Source organism: Xenopus tropicalis, chromosome 6 (assembly GCF_000004195.4).
Source record: "Xenopus tropicalis strain Nigerian chromosome 6, UCB_Xtro_10.0, whole genome shotgun sequence".
NCBI classification, from domain to species: Eukaryota; Metazoa; Chordata; class Amphibia; order Anura; family Pipidae; genus Xenopus; species Xenopus tropicalis.
Window position 1 is genome coordinate 134361600 of NC_030682.2, and position 17734 is coordinate 134379333.

The 17734-nt window shown below is 43.0% G+C and overlaps 1 protein-coding gene across 3 annotated transcripts in view; it reads right to left on the reverse strand.

Annotated features, from left to right (window-relative positions):
• sybu (syntabulin) overlaps positions 1-17146 on the reverse strand; it is a 33815-nt gene extending 16669 nt beyond the window's left edge. The window contains exons 1-4 of one of the 3 annotated variants that reach the window (XM_012964695.3): positions 16981-17146; positions 16529-16604; positions 4946-5120; positions 2241-2438 (exon numbers count right to left, since the gene is read on the reverse strand). In XM_012964695.3, coding sequence (XP_012820149.1) covers positions 2241-2438; positions 4946-5120; positions 16529-16552 — 397 coding nt within the window. In that variant the 5' untranslated portion in view covers positions 16553-16604; positions 16981-17146. 3 annotated transcript variants of the gene reach the window in all.
• Positions 17147-17734: the final 588 nt, after the last annotated feature.

Genomic DNA, 17734 nt, shown 5'->3' on the forward strand with positions numbered 1-17734 from the left:
CTCCAGGTCCTGAGCATTCTGGATAACAGGTCCCATACCTGTAAGTGTAATATAATAGCACTCCAACAGAGCAAACCGCCAATCCAACCATGAATAGTTGGAGGGTTAAGGTCCCCATACACGGTAAGATCCGCTAGCTTGGCGAGATCGCCAAGCGAGCGGATCTTACCACGATATCCCCACCTACGGGTGGGCGATATCGGGGAGTTTGAAGTTAAAAAAAATAATAATCCGATCGTTTGGCCCTGGGGCCAAACGACCGGATTATGTAGGCGGCAATGGGGTAGTCGTTTCGGGGACTGCATCAACGAGCCGATGCGGCCCCCGATCCGACTGAATCTTTTAACCTGGCCGATCGATATCTGGCCAATTTCAGGCCAGATATCGGTCGGCCAGCCCGCTCGTTTCTGCCCCTACATGGGCAGATAAGCTGCCGAGTCGGTCCAAGGGACCGATATCGGCAGCTTCTATCGGCCCGTGTATGGGGGCCTTTAGAGTACTGGGAGTCTCCTAGTGGGCCCCAGCCAGTGACCGTTATCACCAGCCCTATTTTATTGTCCACATCCATTTATACATCATACATTTCTACCATATTTAAATGAGGCACTGTCTGTATCTAATCGTTCTGAGAATGGGCCCTCGATGTCAGATCCTTTAGTAGCCCCAGGAGGCCCAGTGTGATGCTGCAAATATCCATATTCCCAAAGAGGAGACTGCTGCAGGAACTTCAGAAAGAATGACTGTCCTATAACCACCAGATAATTACCAGCTTTCTGGCACAGTTAGTGCCAGACACAGACAGAACACAAGAAGGGAGGGGAGAGACAAGGAGCTGTTATTGATTTTTTTAAAAAAATAATTGCCCCCCCAGGCAGGTATCTCTACTGCCCACCTCTTACTGGGAGAGAGGTCCAGGTAACATGCATCATGCGAGCCATATTGTCTTCCCCCCCGAGGCTCAGAAGGTTGGGGTCTGCCTGTGCCTCACACATAGAACCACCAATCCCCATCCAATTATTTTTCGGGGAACCCTGGGGTGGGCTGGCTCTGTGACAGCTTACACAAAACATCAGACTTGGTTTTGCTGCCTGTTCTATCCTGCAGTACTGATCCGCTTGCCAAATCCGAGCCTCAAGGTCATACCTTACATACTTCCAGGTGTGCAAATACGTTAAACCAATAGGCATGAGAAACAGGCGAGCCAAAAAAAATACAATGGGAGGAAATGCAAACATTTAATCCAACAAAACGCAATATGACCTTCTCCAAGCACCCACTCCAATCTCATTGTACTGACTGCCGCCCAATAGTCCTGTGCTTTTCTGCCTCTACAATGTACCTCAGGCTGAGTCCAAGTTAAACAGCCAACTTATTTTTCCAGACAATTTAAGGATTATAGAGAGTGTAAACAGATAAAGTGTTGGCGTGACCGGCCTCCTAACAGTTCATGAACTCTCATCTCTTATTATTACAAAAAAAGCTAAACTGTTCAGGTTAAATGTTTATTTTAATAATTTCCTCGAAAACCCTAAATAACAGGTAGGAGTAGATTGTTATTAAGATGAGTCCATTAAAGGAGAAGGAAAGGTAAAAACTAAATAAGCTTTATCAGAAAGGTCTATGTAAATACAGCCATAAGCACTTACAGTAATGCTGCACTGAGTCCTCTGTCAAAAGATTTGTTGTCTCTCTGCTCTCCTCTCTCCTGCTCCCCCTCCCTCAAGAATGCTAAGAACTCACACCCCCCTATTAGGAATGTGGATCTGAGCCAATCAGCAGGAAGCTTCCTTATAGTCTTACAAACTGAGCATGTACACCCGTCTTGGTCTCGGTGCAGGAGTGAGGCATAATAGAACTTTCTTTACACAGCTCAGCGTTTTTTTTCCTATGAGGCTTCTGATCATCTGAACGGGAGTAATAAGGGGAGACTTAAGGGCACTATTGAGACAACTGAAGGTATGCCTGCAGCTTGAGATTAACTCTTTATTAGCCTTTCCTTCTCCTTTAACTGCCAGTGATCCTGTTGCCGATGACCTGGCAGTGATTATTAGGTTTGTCCATGGTTATAAGGAAGGTAGCAAATCTGGAGAAGACTTTCCAAATAAAGTCTATAAAGAGTTTCTGCTGTTTATACCAATATAATATATAACATGGATATATTGATGTTAATTTTATATATTACAGAGAAAAGAAGAGCTGATTATAGTAAAAGAGAAACTCCTATCAGTGAGTATAAATACCTGTCTTGAGGAGACAAATCTTCATTTCCTTCTTGAATCGGGCAGGCTGAGCACTGGTATCGGCAAAGGTGCCAACACTGACTCTCTTACGGCCAAAATCATCTTCACTTCCAGTGCAGAATTCCATTGGGCTGAGGCCGGCGTCTGAGGGAGTTTTCACTGGGGACACCGACTGGCTACTGGGGCAACCGGTGTCATCTAAAGAAGGCAACAGTCAGGTGTTCAGGCATCAAAAGTCAACTTTATAAAGAAACAACAATACTGACTGGCAAACCAATTGCACATGAGGAACTGGTTAAAATTGCCTGTGTTACCTGTTAGGGCTATGGAATGTACAGCATTTGGAAATGCAATTACCTATTCCCACTACAGATAGCATTCAACTGAATGGGAAGTGCTGTATTACCAACTGAAATCACGTGGTGGCACAATGGTTAGCTATAATCATTCCAAACAATCCATAGCATTACCCATGTGCCATAGCACGTGGCATATTATTTTCAGTAGTTTCTAACATATTGGTTACCCACTGAAATGAAACTATGCCCGTTGGCCAATAGGCCATGGCCGCTACTGGCTTCACTTAATGATTGCAACACTCCAGGTATCAGGTAGGTTGTACTCAGAAAGAAAAACAGAAATAAGGGAAAATAAACCCAACAGGAAAATGATGTTTACAAACCCAGCAGAGTTATTGATGCATCTGGTGCCCATGGTACCGGGGGGAAGCTCTGTTTGCCTGGTTTGTTAAGATTCTTTAATTGAACCTTTACCATGTGCTTATTTACCCTTTAATATATCCAACAGACTAGTACAAAATACTGTATATCAGTATGGCGACCACTAAATAAACAGTTGGTGAATGACAACAAACAGTTGTCTGTAAATTACCCTCCCATATAGATTGTAAGCTCTATAGGGCAGGGACCTCCATCCTCTTGTGTCTTTGACTCTTAACTTATTACAACTGTATCTTGTATTTATTTGTATTTATTGTTATACTTTGTATTTATCTATTATTATCTTAATAACACCGTTTGTATTAATGTATTCTACTGTACAGCGCTTTATAAATAAAGATATACATACAGTCAGTATTACCCTTCAAAAAATGAATTAAGAACACATTTATTACATGAAATAGCTGAACCTTACAATAACTAAAAGATACAGCAATAATGTAACTGTCCCTTTGAAAAGCCGAGGATCAAAATTGCACAGCACTGCTTTCCCCTACACACCCCCCATTACTCTTACCGATTTTGAAGGGGAAACAGTATCCCGGCAGTCCTCCCAGAAGTCAGTAGCACCCTGAGCCCCCCGGTAGCAGTTCTCCCACTGAGATACAGTTTTATGTTACAAAGTCGCACAATGATTAATGGGAAGCTGCATCACTTTTTCTTGTATGTTAGTTTCCCTTGAATTGTCACTTGGATTCCCCTATGGCTCATCAAGAGGAAACGATGGGTTCCAGCAGAATGTACAGCCAGATGCGAACGGCAGAATGTTTTCCACTGAGTGACACGTGAGCCTGGTGGCTGCCGTCCAATGGAATAATGAGGAGGGGAGAGGAGGGGCTGAATGTCAGCAAGGGGACATTCTACTACTGATCTGCAGCCTGCTGGGCTCACCCCATCATAATGTAATGTACCCCATATACCAAATACAGCAGCCATTCCAATAGTTTCACCCCTGAGTATCCATAGCCATGTAAAAATACTCCATAATTGCATTTGACTATAAATATACATAAACCCTGCGTGGGACCTTCATCCAACAAATGATTTACACATAAAGAAAAGTATAATTTCTAGGCAAATTTCCCAATACAAATTAATTAAGTAAAGGTCAGTGGTTCCAAAGTTATTTGTAAATGTATGTGCCACTAAAAGCAGCTTCTGCCTGTATGTTTTCTCTGCGCTGCTGGTTCTGACTCCTGAAACAGTGAAGCAGAAACCAGCGGATTAACAGACCTAGGAGCGAACTGGCTTCTGCTACATACATATAATAAATTATATATATATATATATATATATATATATATATATATATATATATATATATATATATATATATATATATATATATATATACACACACACTTATACACATAGGGGTCCTTTATGTGCCCCAGGGGGCACAGGTGAAAGAGCACTAAGTGTGCCCCCTTAGTGCTCATTCTGGTAACACTTGCACCCCACCCTGACAAATCCAGTTCTCCATACAGAGAGCAGTATAAGGATATGCAGCCCCCATTGGGGCCCCTAAGGCAGGCAGTAAGGACAGGGCTGGGCTGCTTTTCCTGACTTGCTCTCTGTGCTGAGTGACAGATTTTTCAGAGGGACCCAAGTGCTCCCAGAATACTGTACTGAACACTTGCACTGTACCCCTGGGGTCTGAAGGTAAGGGGATGAGCGAGGGGTTCTGCGTTAGATTGCTTTGTATGTTACTCTGTATGTCCAATGTATGAAACCCACTTATTGTACAGCGCTGCGGAATATGTTGGTGCTGTATAAATAAATGTTAATAATAATAACACAGTCAGTGCTGGATCCAAAGTCTGTGGGGCAGGCCGCTGTGTCCATTTGAGGTGCAAAAAAAAGGCTACATAGATAAACTTTAACAATTAAAACAGTGGGCCCTAATACCACACTTTTTTTGCTGGACCCTAAGGGGTCCAAGTCTGACCCAGGCGAGTTCCATACCTGAGCAGAAGCTGTTGCTACTTATGGTCCTTGCAGATCGGCTGGAATGGAAATCTTTGCTCTCTTCCTCGGAGAAAGGAGATTCGGAAGACGGGGACTTTTTCTGTTTGGGTAAGTAAGGGCGCAGGACCAGGCGAGGGATGCGGCTGCGAGCAAGCTCTCTCTCCTGCATCTTCTAACCCATAAAAAAAACCAACAATAGAAAATTTATAATGTTGAAAATAATCATAAAATCACAGATCTACAAGCTGCTCAGTCAGGCAAAGCAGAGGGGAAGTGAAAAGGAGTTTCGCCCCGTAGAACCAGAACCAGCTGCAGCCCAACACACACCTGCCTATGTGCAACTCTTACCTCATTACACATATATTTGCTTATCTAAGATCTCACAGAACTCTGCTTTACAATCCAGCTCTGCAACCTTTTTAATGTTTTCGTTAGATTCCTTAGATTCTTTAGGCTGAGTGACACGGGCATAGCGAAAACATAGATGGTCAACAGCACATGCATGAAAACATTAAATAGCGCCATCAAGTGGTCATACATAGAAGACAGACAAAGTTAGTTCCCATACTCAATATAGGAGACCATTTAGGGCCCCAATATGCATCTTGGATGCCAACACCCATGTCAGGGTATTACACATGGACCTGTATTCACCCTTCCATGAGATCTGTGGGTATTGTATCTAGAATTGGCACTATATTTGTTCTGGGGGTATGATACAGGTATGGAATCTGTTATCCGGAAACCCATTATCCAGAAACCTCAGAATTATGGAAAGGCCATCTTGCATTCATTTTAAACAAATAATTCAAATTTTTAAAAATGATTTCCTTTTTCTCTGTAATAATAAAACAGTACCTTGTACTTGATCCCAACTAAGATATAATTACCCCTTATTGGGGGCAGAACAGCCCTATTGGGTTTATTTCATGGTTAAATGATTCCCTTTTCTCTGTAATAATAAAACAGTACCTGTACTTGATCCCAACTAAGATATAATTACCCCTTATTGGGGGCAGAACAGCCCTATTGGGTTTATTTCATGGTTAAATGATTCCCTTTTCTCTGTAATAATAAAACAGTACCTGTACTTGATCCCAACTAAGATATAATTACCCCTTATTGGGGGCAGAACAGCCCTATTGGGTTTATTTCATGGTTAAATGATTCCCTTTTCTCTGTAATAATAAAACAGTACCTGTACTTGATCCCAACTAAGATATAATTACCCCTTATTGGGGCAGAACAGCCCTATTGGGTTTATTTCATGTTTAAATGATTCCCTTAAATAATTTTGTTAGCAGACTTAAGGTATGGAGATCCAAATTATGGAAAGATCCCTTATGCGGAAAACCCCAGGCCCCGAGCATTCTGGGTAACAGGTCCCATACCTGTAATTCGTTTTCATGTAGTAGTGAGGAGAGGGCTGTTATTATATAAGCGTGCAGGGTAACCATTAGGGAGGTAGAGAGGGTACTGCAGTCATGGACCCAAGGCAGAGGAACCACAGAGATTAAAATGCACAAGTGACAGGTTACAGCAGGGGTGGGGCTAGTGAGGAATGGGCGTGGTTTGGTTGGATATTTGGGTATTACTGGTGAGTGACCTGGGTTCATCAGGGAGGTGGCTGTCCATGCTAGGGCCTTATATTTCTTGTTGGCAGGGCCCACCACCAAGGGGTCACAGGTGGATAATAATTGGGGCCCTTTGACTTCTATTAGTGGCCTTTAAGCATGGCTGGGAAGACTATGCCCCCCTAGTGTTTATAAAAGGAAGGGGACTAGCTTTATACCCTACCTTGGATCCCATTCTTGTATGAGGGTGGATGAGTTCAAGAGCCTGGGGTGGAAATAGCTCAGGGCAGGGCAGAGGGACCCCATGAACAGGAATAAGCTACAGGAGGTTTAAATCCTATGCTGAGTCAGAGAGGAGTGAGACATCTAATTAATAAGAACTGTATTGGGGTAAGTACCCAGTAATGGATGTTTAGCTCTAGGGGCAGAGTGGATTCCCTTGATACATACACTTTTAGTGGGCCCTGATGGTGCAGTAGTTGAAACGTCAGCCGTATGGCTCACTGTAACTCAGAATTGATGCCTAATCCTATTTAACAGCTGAACATATTATTGATTTGGTACCACACTGGGCACGCTCCCCATTCTGTTGATGTCAGTAAAGCCTCATCCTTGAATGTAAATCCTCAAGAGGGAAACCTGTGCCTCCTGGGATGAGCCAGGAAAGGCCCTGCCTTCATTTCCCTCAAATGATTAATCTTTAACAAGAAGAGCGTTTTCTTTCCAATAAGATGGTTTGCAGGAAAGACAGATGGGCAGGCTGGCTATGTGTGTGAAGGCAGCAGTCGGGAAACATTATCTCCTTGTTTCATCGTTATCGAACACAATTTTGAAACCTTCCTGACTGAGCAAATGACCAATATCCTTGTCACATGTAGATTTGTGACTGCAACATCCACAGCTACAATGAACATAGAGGATTAGTGCCAGAAATCATGGATGGAAATCCCATCAGTAGTAGCATGGTTTAGGAACATGGGGTGTGTTTGCATTTTATAGTGTCATTGTTGCTTTACTAGATATATGTTGCGCTATATATATATATATAATTTATATTTATATTGTAAACAAATATCCCGCACTCACAGGGCTTATGAAAGCAAAAAATATTTATTGGCAAGTGACTAGCCGGGTGCTCACCAAAAATATTCACATAGCTGCAGTAGAAAGCACTCACGGCTTCAATTGTTCAAAAGTATCAAAAAAGTTTTATTGCTCCACACTCACATCGACGCGTTTCGATCCACAAGGGACCGTCGTCAGGGTCCTGACGACGGTCCCTTGTGGATCGAAACGCGTCGATGTGAGTGTGGAGCAATAAAACTTTTTTGATACTTTTGAACAATTGAAGCCGTGAGTGCTTTCTACTGCAGCTATATGTATATGTAATATATATATATATATACACACACACACACACACACACAGTGTATATATATATATATATATATATATATATATATATATATATATATATATATATAGGGTTATGTAATAAAATGAATTATGTTTGCCCAGGAGCAGTAACTCCTAGCAATCAATCAGAAGGTAGAATTAACTGGTTACCTGTTTAAAAGAAAACATCTGGGGAAACATATAGGGAAAAGGAATCCGTAAGAGGCATAAGGGCTTAGCAAAAGTAGGTTTGACAAGGACAAGAGGTTTTTATTAAGAGGGTGGTTCACCTTTAAATTAACTTTTAATATATTACAGAATGCCCTTTTTCTAACAACTTTGCAATTGGTCTTCGTTATTTCTTATAGTTTTTGGATTATTTGCCTTCCCCTTCATCTTTCCAGCTTTCAAATGGGGGTCACTGACCCCGACAGCTTACAGTTGAATCATTGTTGTTACTTTTAATTACTTATCCTTCTATCCAAGCCCCCTCCTATTTATATTCCAGTCTCTCATTTTAACCACTGCCTGGTTGCTAAGGTAAAACAAGGCCCTACCAGCAACAATACTGCTGCTGTTCAAAAAGCTAAATAGGTGAAAACCCTCAAATAGTAAAACATGAAAACCAATTGCAAATGAACTTAGAATATCATTGTCTACATCATACTAAAGATCAATTTAAAGGGGAACAACCCCTTTTAATAGAACCCCTGCAAATCAGTACAATTGGGTTATTGCTCTGGGTCCCAAACGAATAGACTTAGTAAAATCTGCTGGCAATTCTGGAGCAGGAGTATCTGACTTAGCATGACAGTCAGTTATCCGCTATTGATGCAGTTTGTGGTGCTACTAAGATTTATGTGCCATATTGATGCAGTATATTGCAGTATTGATACAGTATAAACACATACCATCTTGCTGCACTAGCAGTGCAAATGCTTTGACAACTCAACAATGAAGAAACTTTCACAATAATTATCACCTTCACAATGTAATCACCAACCGTAATAATTATTATTGTGTTCCCTAAACACCACTTCTCTGCATGTAAGTGAGATCTCTTGGCTCAGATGAATTGCGTATAATCTGCACCATCTTTTTACAATAACCCAGAAGCAGGAGCAGCACACATTTACATTTTAGAGGGGTGATTTTGTGTTTGGAGATCCTAATTAAAGCCAACTGTGTAAACATAATTAGCGTTTCATGTACGGTATTGGACCTGTTATCCAGAATGCCCGGGACCTGGGGTTTTTCGGATAAGGGATCTTTCTGTAATTTTTTATCTTCATAGCTTAAGCATACTAAAAAGAATCATTTAAACACAAAATAAACCCAATAGGATTGTTTGGCCTTCCATAAGGATTAATTATATCTTAGTTGGGATCAAGTACAGGTACTGTTTTATTATTACAGAGAAAAGGGAATCATTTAACCATGAAATAAACCCAATAGGGCTGTTCTGCCCCCAATAAGGGGTAATTATATCTTAGTTGGGATCAAGTACAGGTACTGTTTTATTATTACAGAGAAAAGGGAATCATTTAAACATGAAATAAACCCAATAGGGCTGTTCTGCCCCAATAAGGGGTAATTATATCTTAGTTGGGATCAAGTACAGGTACTGTTTTATTATTACAGAGAAAAGGGAATCATTTAACCATGAAATAAACCCAATAGGACTGTTCTGCCCCCAATAAGGGGTAATTATATCTTAGTTGGGATCAAGTACAGGTACTGTTTTATTATTACAGAGAAAAGGGAATCATTTAACCATGAAATAAACCCAATAGGGCTGTTCTGCCCCCAATAAGGGGTAATTATATCTTAGTTGGGATCAAGTACAGGTACTGTTTTATTATTACAGAGAAAAGGAAATCATCTTTATAAATTAGAATTATTTGCATATAATAGAGTCTATGGGAGATGGCCTTTCCATAATTCAGAACTTTCTGGATAATGGGTTTCCAGATAAGGGATCCCATACCTGTACCATATTACACACTAATCCCCTATATATAATTTACTTATGTTGTTTATAAGTCTCTCTCTATTTGTCTTTCAATCGGTCATTCACATCACTGCCTGTTGCTAGGGTGGGTGGCACAACCATATAGCAATTTATATTCCAGCAGAAATAAGATCTCTGCCATCAGAAAGGGGAAAATAGGGCCACAGAGAATTAGCTAAGCACCGAAAGGCACCTGAGGCACAAACATACCCTACATGGATAGGATGTTACATTAGTAAAGTAGGACATGGTGCTTTCATTGTATATCAGGGTGCCACTCTGCAAAGGTGGGGGGCAATGTATCATACTGATGCTCCCACTACAGGCAATTAATATGATGGAGCACTGCATCCAGGCCATTATCTTTGGCAGTATTAGTCCTTTCCATCTCAGCTGCACAGTAGGATTCTGCAGATTTTGGCAGCGCCCCTGGGACTCATTAATCAGCCGCAGCACAGACACATGTACACGCAGCGGGAGGGGGGCCAAACCAGCACAGCCACCTGACATACAGATTAATGTATGGACTCCCCCCTTACCGTAAAGTAGGGCAGTAGGACACATTTTATTTGCTTTTCCTTTTTTAGATCTATTGCTTTCACACAATAACTTGTTACAGATATGCGCATTAACCCACTGGCTGGCCTATTTAGAAAGGAGAATTTTGATTCATGGAGCCAATATCAGGGACAGGTCTAACTAAGAGATAGGGGGTGAGTACACAGGTTTTGGATCAGAGGTATGGACTTAATATATATATTAGGTACATTGGAAAAGTATGAACATGAATCTAAATTCTAATCCTTCCAGGTGGCCAGAAAATCATAAAAACAGGATCATAAAGTACAGGTATCGGACCCCTTATCTGGAAACCCATTATCCAGAAAGTTCCGAATTACGGAAAGGCCATCTCCCATAGACTCTATTTTAATCAAATAATTCACATTTTTAAAAATCGTTTCTTTTTCTCTGTAATAATAAAACAGTACCTTGTACTTGATCCCAACTAAGATATAGTTACCCCTTATTGGGGGCAGAACAGCCCTATTGGGTTTATTTAATGGTTAAATGATTCCCTTTTCTCTGTAATAATAAAACAGTACCTGTACTTGATCCCAACTAAGATATAATTACCCCTTATTGGGGGCAGAACAGCCCTATTGGGTTTATTAAATGGTTAAATGATTCCCTTTTCTCTGTAATAATAAAACAGTACCTGTACTTGATCCCAACTAAGATATAATTACCCCTTATTGGGGGCAGAACAGCCCTATTGGGTTTATTAAATGGTTAAATGATTCCCTTTTCTCTGTAATAATAAAACAGTACCTGTACTTGATCCCAACTAAGATATAATTACCCCTTATTGGGGCAGAACAGTCCTATTGGGTTTATTTAATGGTTAAATGATTCCCTTTTCTCTGTAATAATAAAACAGTACCTGTACTTGATCCCAACTAAGATATAATTACCCCTTATTGGGGGCAGAACAGCCCTATTGGGTTTAATTATTGTTTAAATAATTTTGTTAGAAGACTTAAGGTAGAAGATCCGAATTACAGAAATACCCAGGTCCCAAGCATTCTGGATCATGGGGCCTATACCTGTAATTGAAAACACAGCAACAATCTATTTCTCTCATTTAACATATTGAAAGAACTGTGCAATGTTCATCAATATTACCCTGTAATCAAATTTAAGAAGTATGGCTATAGAGAGGTGTTCATCACTAGTAGAATGTTATTTAATGCCTTTGGTGAGTATCATATGAAACCTAGAATAAACATACGGGTGTAGAGAGAGTATGCTAGATTCTCATTGGAGGATCATTTTACATTAATTAGGCTGCTTGCCCTGTAAGACTTGGGAAAGTGTTTAATGTGCAGTGTTGTTTTGAGATCCCATCTTCATGGTTGCTGCACTACAAATCCCATTATACTTCACAGAACTCTTCAGCATATTACCAAAGATTACAATTCAGCAACATATGGGCGGAGCTACACAGTCATAGAAGGTTTATGTCCTTTAACCTGTGTAAACTGCAGCCAAAGGCTAGCAAGGGCATGCTGGGAATCAGAACAACATCTCTAGGGCTTCAACTTACCCATCACTGGCTTACAGGATGAGAAGTGTTTTTTGGCCTAATAAACACTTAAATACACCTTTGCAGTTGGTTATCTGTTGCAACCTGGGGACATTACCATGGACAAATATTAGGAAGGAGTAAGAAATATTAACTGTTGCTGGAAATAAAGGGCTTGATGTTAACTAAGAAACAACGTAAAAATTAACCTAAGGCCAATCAGGAGAGCCGCTACACTACGCATACGTTTGTCATCTTTTTTCTCTTTTTTCTATAAGCCCTAATGGAACAATATGTACAGACACGGCTGATTAGTTTCTCTCTGCAGGGAACATTGGCGCTAATCACGCCTGCCTCAGGCCTCCAGGGAATAATTATGAGCGGCAGGTCACGATACAGATAAGATTCTCATGATCAATGGAAGAGCGGCCTAGTCAGCAACCCGGGGTCCCAATTACTGCTGCCCAAGCCAATAGACCACATGGAAATGTTCTGCAAACAGTATGGATTGACGATGAAACCAGATGGTTCTTGTGATTGACCCAACAAGTGCCCGAGGGTCCTATTGTATTTCTGAGCAGATTGTAAAAACGTGAATGCATGCAACACGTGGGCACAAACAACAGGGACATGTGCGGGACACGTGAGATACTTTGAACAGCAGATGGCAGTGAACTGAAGGCCATAATGAACTTTCCCACAGGTGGAACATATGCTGGCCCAAGTCCATGATGCTATAGTTACAGTAGGCTTCAGAAACACAGTTGTGCCAGTTTGACACTATATGGCTTGCAGATTCCAGTCTCCCATAGGAGGGCAAATAAAGACCCAAAACTGGTTCCCGTCTACGTCACATGTTGTAGACTTGATCACGTGTCAACTCTTGCATGGTTTAAGTTACTCGCCACAACTCTAAACCTGCCATGTATGTAGTAACATGCCAAATGGGAATGGATTATTAAAGCAAAAGTAACACCAAAAAAAAAAAATGTGTTTTAAATTAATAAAATATAATGTACTGCTGCCCTGCACTGGTAAAAGCTGTGTGTTTGCTTTAGAAAGACTACTATATATAAATAAGCTGCTTTTTAGCAACAGGGGCAGCCATTCAAGCAGGGAAAAGGGACAAAAGGCACAGGTTACATAGCAGATAACTAATAAGCTCTATAGAATACAATGGTGTTTTACAGAACTTATCTGTTATCCAGGGGCAGTGACGATACTAGTGATGCTCAAGCCTGTTATGTAGGATGTGCACATTGTCCCACCAGGCCCCCTCTTCCTCTGGTTTCAGCCCCCCCCCCATACACGAGCTTGCAAAGACTTCCCTACTGTGCTGCCTGCAATAAGTCTTATTGCGGCTCCAGTGGGTCCCAAGGGAATCCAGGCCCTTGTAAGATCATATCCCCAGTAGCTATGCCACTGTCTAGAGGTGCTGCTGCCATGATGCAACTTGAGATACTCACCTCAGAAAGCAGCGCCCCTAAGGTTACCAGGGGGGTAAAGCACATTACTACTCCCCCTTTGACCTCCTCTGACGTTAAAAACCTCACGGAAGGGTGAAGGGGGTGGTATCCCATAGGCCGCCTCCAGGGTCAGACTGAAGGCCACCCCAGGGGGCCTACACCCCCCAAGGTGCCACCGGCGGCCATGTCACCCGCACCCCCACAGCGCCCCCTAACCCCCTGCAGGGGCCTGACATCCTCCCCTGAGCATGTGTAGCTGAAATGCATCAGGGGAGGACATCAGCAGCGAGGGGAAGCAACAACAGGGGTTTTTTCTCCAATGGGAAAAATTGCCTCCCGCAGCAGTTTTGTTCTTATAAACTATAGTAGTCTTTCTGATACAAACATACATTTTCATTTTGTTTTGGCGTTACTGTTCTTTTAAGCTGGAACAGGGTAAGAGAAGGCCATGGGAATTTTTTCAGGTTACAGGAATTTACTCATACGATGTAGGGCAAAGACACACAGAGCTACTTAAAAGCAGCTTCTTGTCACGGCTACAAAAGTCAAAAAATCCCCTGCCATAGACAGTACTGATTATTGCCTCTGATAAAACACATGTAGAGACAATTATCAGTAAATGATCAGCATTGTCTTTTTTTGTAGCTGCTACTAGTAGCTCTGTGTGGCTTAACCCTTACAGTTGGCCAAACAGACAAATCTAAAGATAACAAAAATAAATCCTGGGACAGCCAAAAAAATAGAACTTTCATTGTAAAACAAGGCTAAATTGGAAATTATAATTGTATTCCCTGTGGTTGACTTTTTAGATCAATCGATATTCAGCATTTCAACCTGAAACATAACATTTTTAGGTGCACGTCAGACATTGTGCTATAGCAGTAAGCTGGATACATTCATGCCTGGCACTGCTGCCCAGTGTATGAGGGTGGGCACCAACACCAGGAATGTATGGCAAGGAAAGCACGGCTAGGGTTACACCTACATCTACTGCCATTTTATATAATTATACAGGGTACTCCCTCTCACACATATATATATATATATATATACACACACACACACACACACACACAATTCAGGAATAGTTCAAACAGGAAAATGAGAAACAGAGCTTACAATCTAAGTGTGGGGGGAATCAATCTGCTGCCCTGTGCCTGGCTGGATCACTGCAACCCTCTGCCCAACCCTCAACAGCCGGCTGGAGATGCTTGGAAATTCAAGAGAACCAACATTCCCAAAATAAGGGTGGAACATTTTTATTGCCAAAACAAAGAACTAAAGTGAAAGCCACCCTTAATATAGTGCCCAGTGCTATAGAAACTCCCTAATATCTAGCTTAATATGGAGTCATCTCCCCCCTCTTCTCTCGTCTGTGGGTGCTATTTTGCCCCACGATGATGTAACCCTAGCAACCAGGCAGAAATAAGTTTTGATTGGTTTAGTGCAGACTAATGAAAGCCAAAGTCTGGTTGCTATGGGTAACAGCAGCGGCTGTGTTCGTGATTTTTCAACCTAAAGCCAAATACAAGTTGGGAGTGTTTTTTTGGACCTTTTACTGACAAATATACTAAAAATGAGATTTTTAGATTCTGGACAGATGATAATTATATATCAGGGGAAGATTGGGTGATTGGTCAATAGTAGTTCATCAGGTATGAGGCAGTCACCTGGAACCATTAGAACCAGACCCTTATCAGATCCAAGTGCTTATTAGCAATTAACTTTATGGTACAGGTATGGGACCCATTATCTGGAATGCCAGGGACCTGGGGCTTTCCAGATAAGGGATCTTTCTGTAATTTGTATCTCCTACCTTAAGTTTACTAAAAAATTATTTAAACAGTAATCAAACCCAATAGGATTGTTTTGGCTCCAATAAGGATTAATTATATCTTAGTTGGGATCAAGTAGAAGGTTCTGTTTTATTACTACATAGAAAAAGGAAATCATTTTTAAAAATGTGAATTATTGGATTAAAATGGAGTCTATGGGAGATGGCCTTTCCGTAATTCGGAACTTTCTGGACAATGGGTTTCCGGATAAGGGGTCCCATACCTATATATACATATTTATTACTACATATCCATGGGCACTTTAGCCAACCCTGCACGTCCCTTTATGTAACAATGATGTACCTGCCAGTGCAGAGAAAAGACAGCAATGCGGTTTGGGGCTGTATTATGACTCCAGGGTGGAACAGATCATTTGGTTATAGGGAAACCAACACAATTTATTTGCCTCCGACGCGCCTAGAAGGCCTCCCAGCAAGTAAATTGTTCCTTTGTTTTGCAAGGAATACAGACGTCTCTTTCTCTGGCACACAACCGCCATCTAATTAGATGCACCGAGGCACCACTCCGCGCTCTCCCTCGATTACCCACGCATAACCTGGGCTAGGGCATTTATCCATAACAATAAAACAAATAGACACAATCCTGTGTGTGTATCAGGGTTGCACATATAATGATCCCCTTGCATCACCCAATGCTCCCCCCTCGGCACAGGTGAACTGGCCCACAATGATGTCACTGATGCTGAACGAGTGCCATTGGTATCACTAATCTGCTACATATAAGCAACACTCTATACATGGAACATTACACAGGGTTTCAGCAGTACCCACATTAACGTTAATTAGGGGAGGCAACGAGGGAGCTGATTTCAATAGACTGTTTGCAAAGGGAAATTGGATTTGGAATGGGGTCGTACTTATCTCTTTTGCTTGATTGACTATATATATATATATATATATATATATATATATATATATATACACAGACACAGATGTATAATAGTATAATAAACATCAATAAACAAGCAATATGTCATTAGTTTTGCCCAGAGCTGTGAATGATGATAGAATGTACATAGTTCACCCCCAGGTGATAGACATATCATGAGAATGCATCCGACAACTCCCAGCGTGGTGTTGTTGTACTGCAACTCCCAGCATTCCCCCCAAAGCTTAAAACTAAGAACTGTACTTCAGCAGCAGATGGGGGCAGATAGGTCTGTACCTGGGATGGATATGGTACAGAGCCCACTCACCTTGCTCTCCTGCAGGGGTCCCATGGTCCAGACTCCAGGTAAGTGGCTGCTTATCTGGCTGGATCCTGTGGCACAACTGGAGGAGGAGGATATGATGAGAGCAGGAGCAGCTGCAGCCAGTCTATGTATTATTAATCAGAATGACTCTCCTTCTGTCTGATCATCTCCCTTCCCCTGAGCCCACTGACACTTGTTGCTGCTCTCCCCACTCTCACGCCCCTCCCACCCTGTGTCTGGCCTCATTACAATTCTGCTATTCCTGACACGTTGCTGCATCCCATTAGCGCTTCCCTGACCCTTTGATCATTGGATGTGAGTCCCACCGCTGACTCGCCCACAGCCCGCTGCTCTCCCTGCCCCACGCCCTTTTGCTACTATGTATCATTCAATCTGCGCTGCGCTCTGTAGAACTCCCATCCGTCAGGCTCTGCGGCTCCCACTTGTCATCCTACCTCTGCCGCTGCTGCTTCTGTGTGGCCGCTGCACTGCAGCTCCCAGCGACTCCCTCCTCCTCCTCCTGCTCCTCCTGCTCCAGCACCTTCTCTCCCCAGTCACCGCTGGGCGGACAGTCTCTGCTCTGCAGCCTTCCCACTGCCCCCCCTGCAGCCTCCCCTCTGCCCCCCCCTGCAGCCTCCCCACTGCCCCCCGCACCTGCAGCCTCCCCTCTGCCCCCCCTGAAGCCTCCCCTCTGCAGCCTCCCCTCTGCCCCCCCTCTGCCCCCCCTGAAGCCTCCCCTCTGCAGCCTTCCCACTGCCCCACCCTGCAGCCCCCCTACTTCCCCCCTGAAGCCTCCCCTCTGCCCCCCCCTGCAGCCTCCCTACTTCCACCCGCACATGCAGCCTCCCCTCTGCCCCCTCTGCAGCCTTCCCACTGCCCCCCCTGCAGCCTCACCTCTGCCCCCCCTGAAGCCTCCTCTCTGCAGCCTCCATTCTGGCCCCCCCACCTGCAGGCTGCCCCCCTGCAGCCTCCCCTCTGCCCCCCCTGCAGCCTCCCCTCTGCCCCCCCCCACCTGCAGCCTCTCCTCTGGCCCTCCTGCAGCCTCCCCTCTGCTGCCCCCACCTGCAGCCTCTCCTCTGCCCCCCCCACCTGCAGCCTCTCCTCTGCCCCCCTGCAGCCTCCCCTCTGCCCCTGTAATCACGTTGCCAGCCCAGTCCACATAATATGCCCTATCAGTAGGGGGCGGCAGCAGTGCTGGGGCAAGCAGAA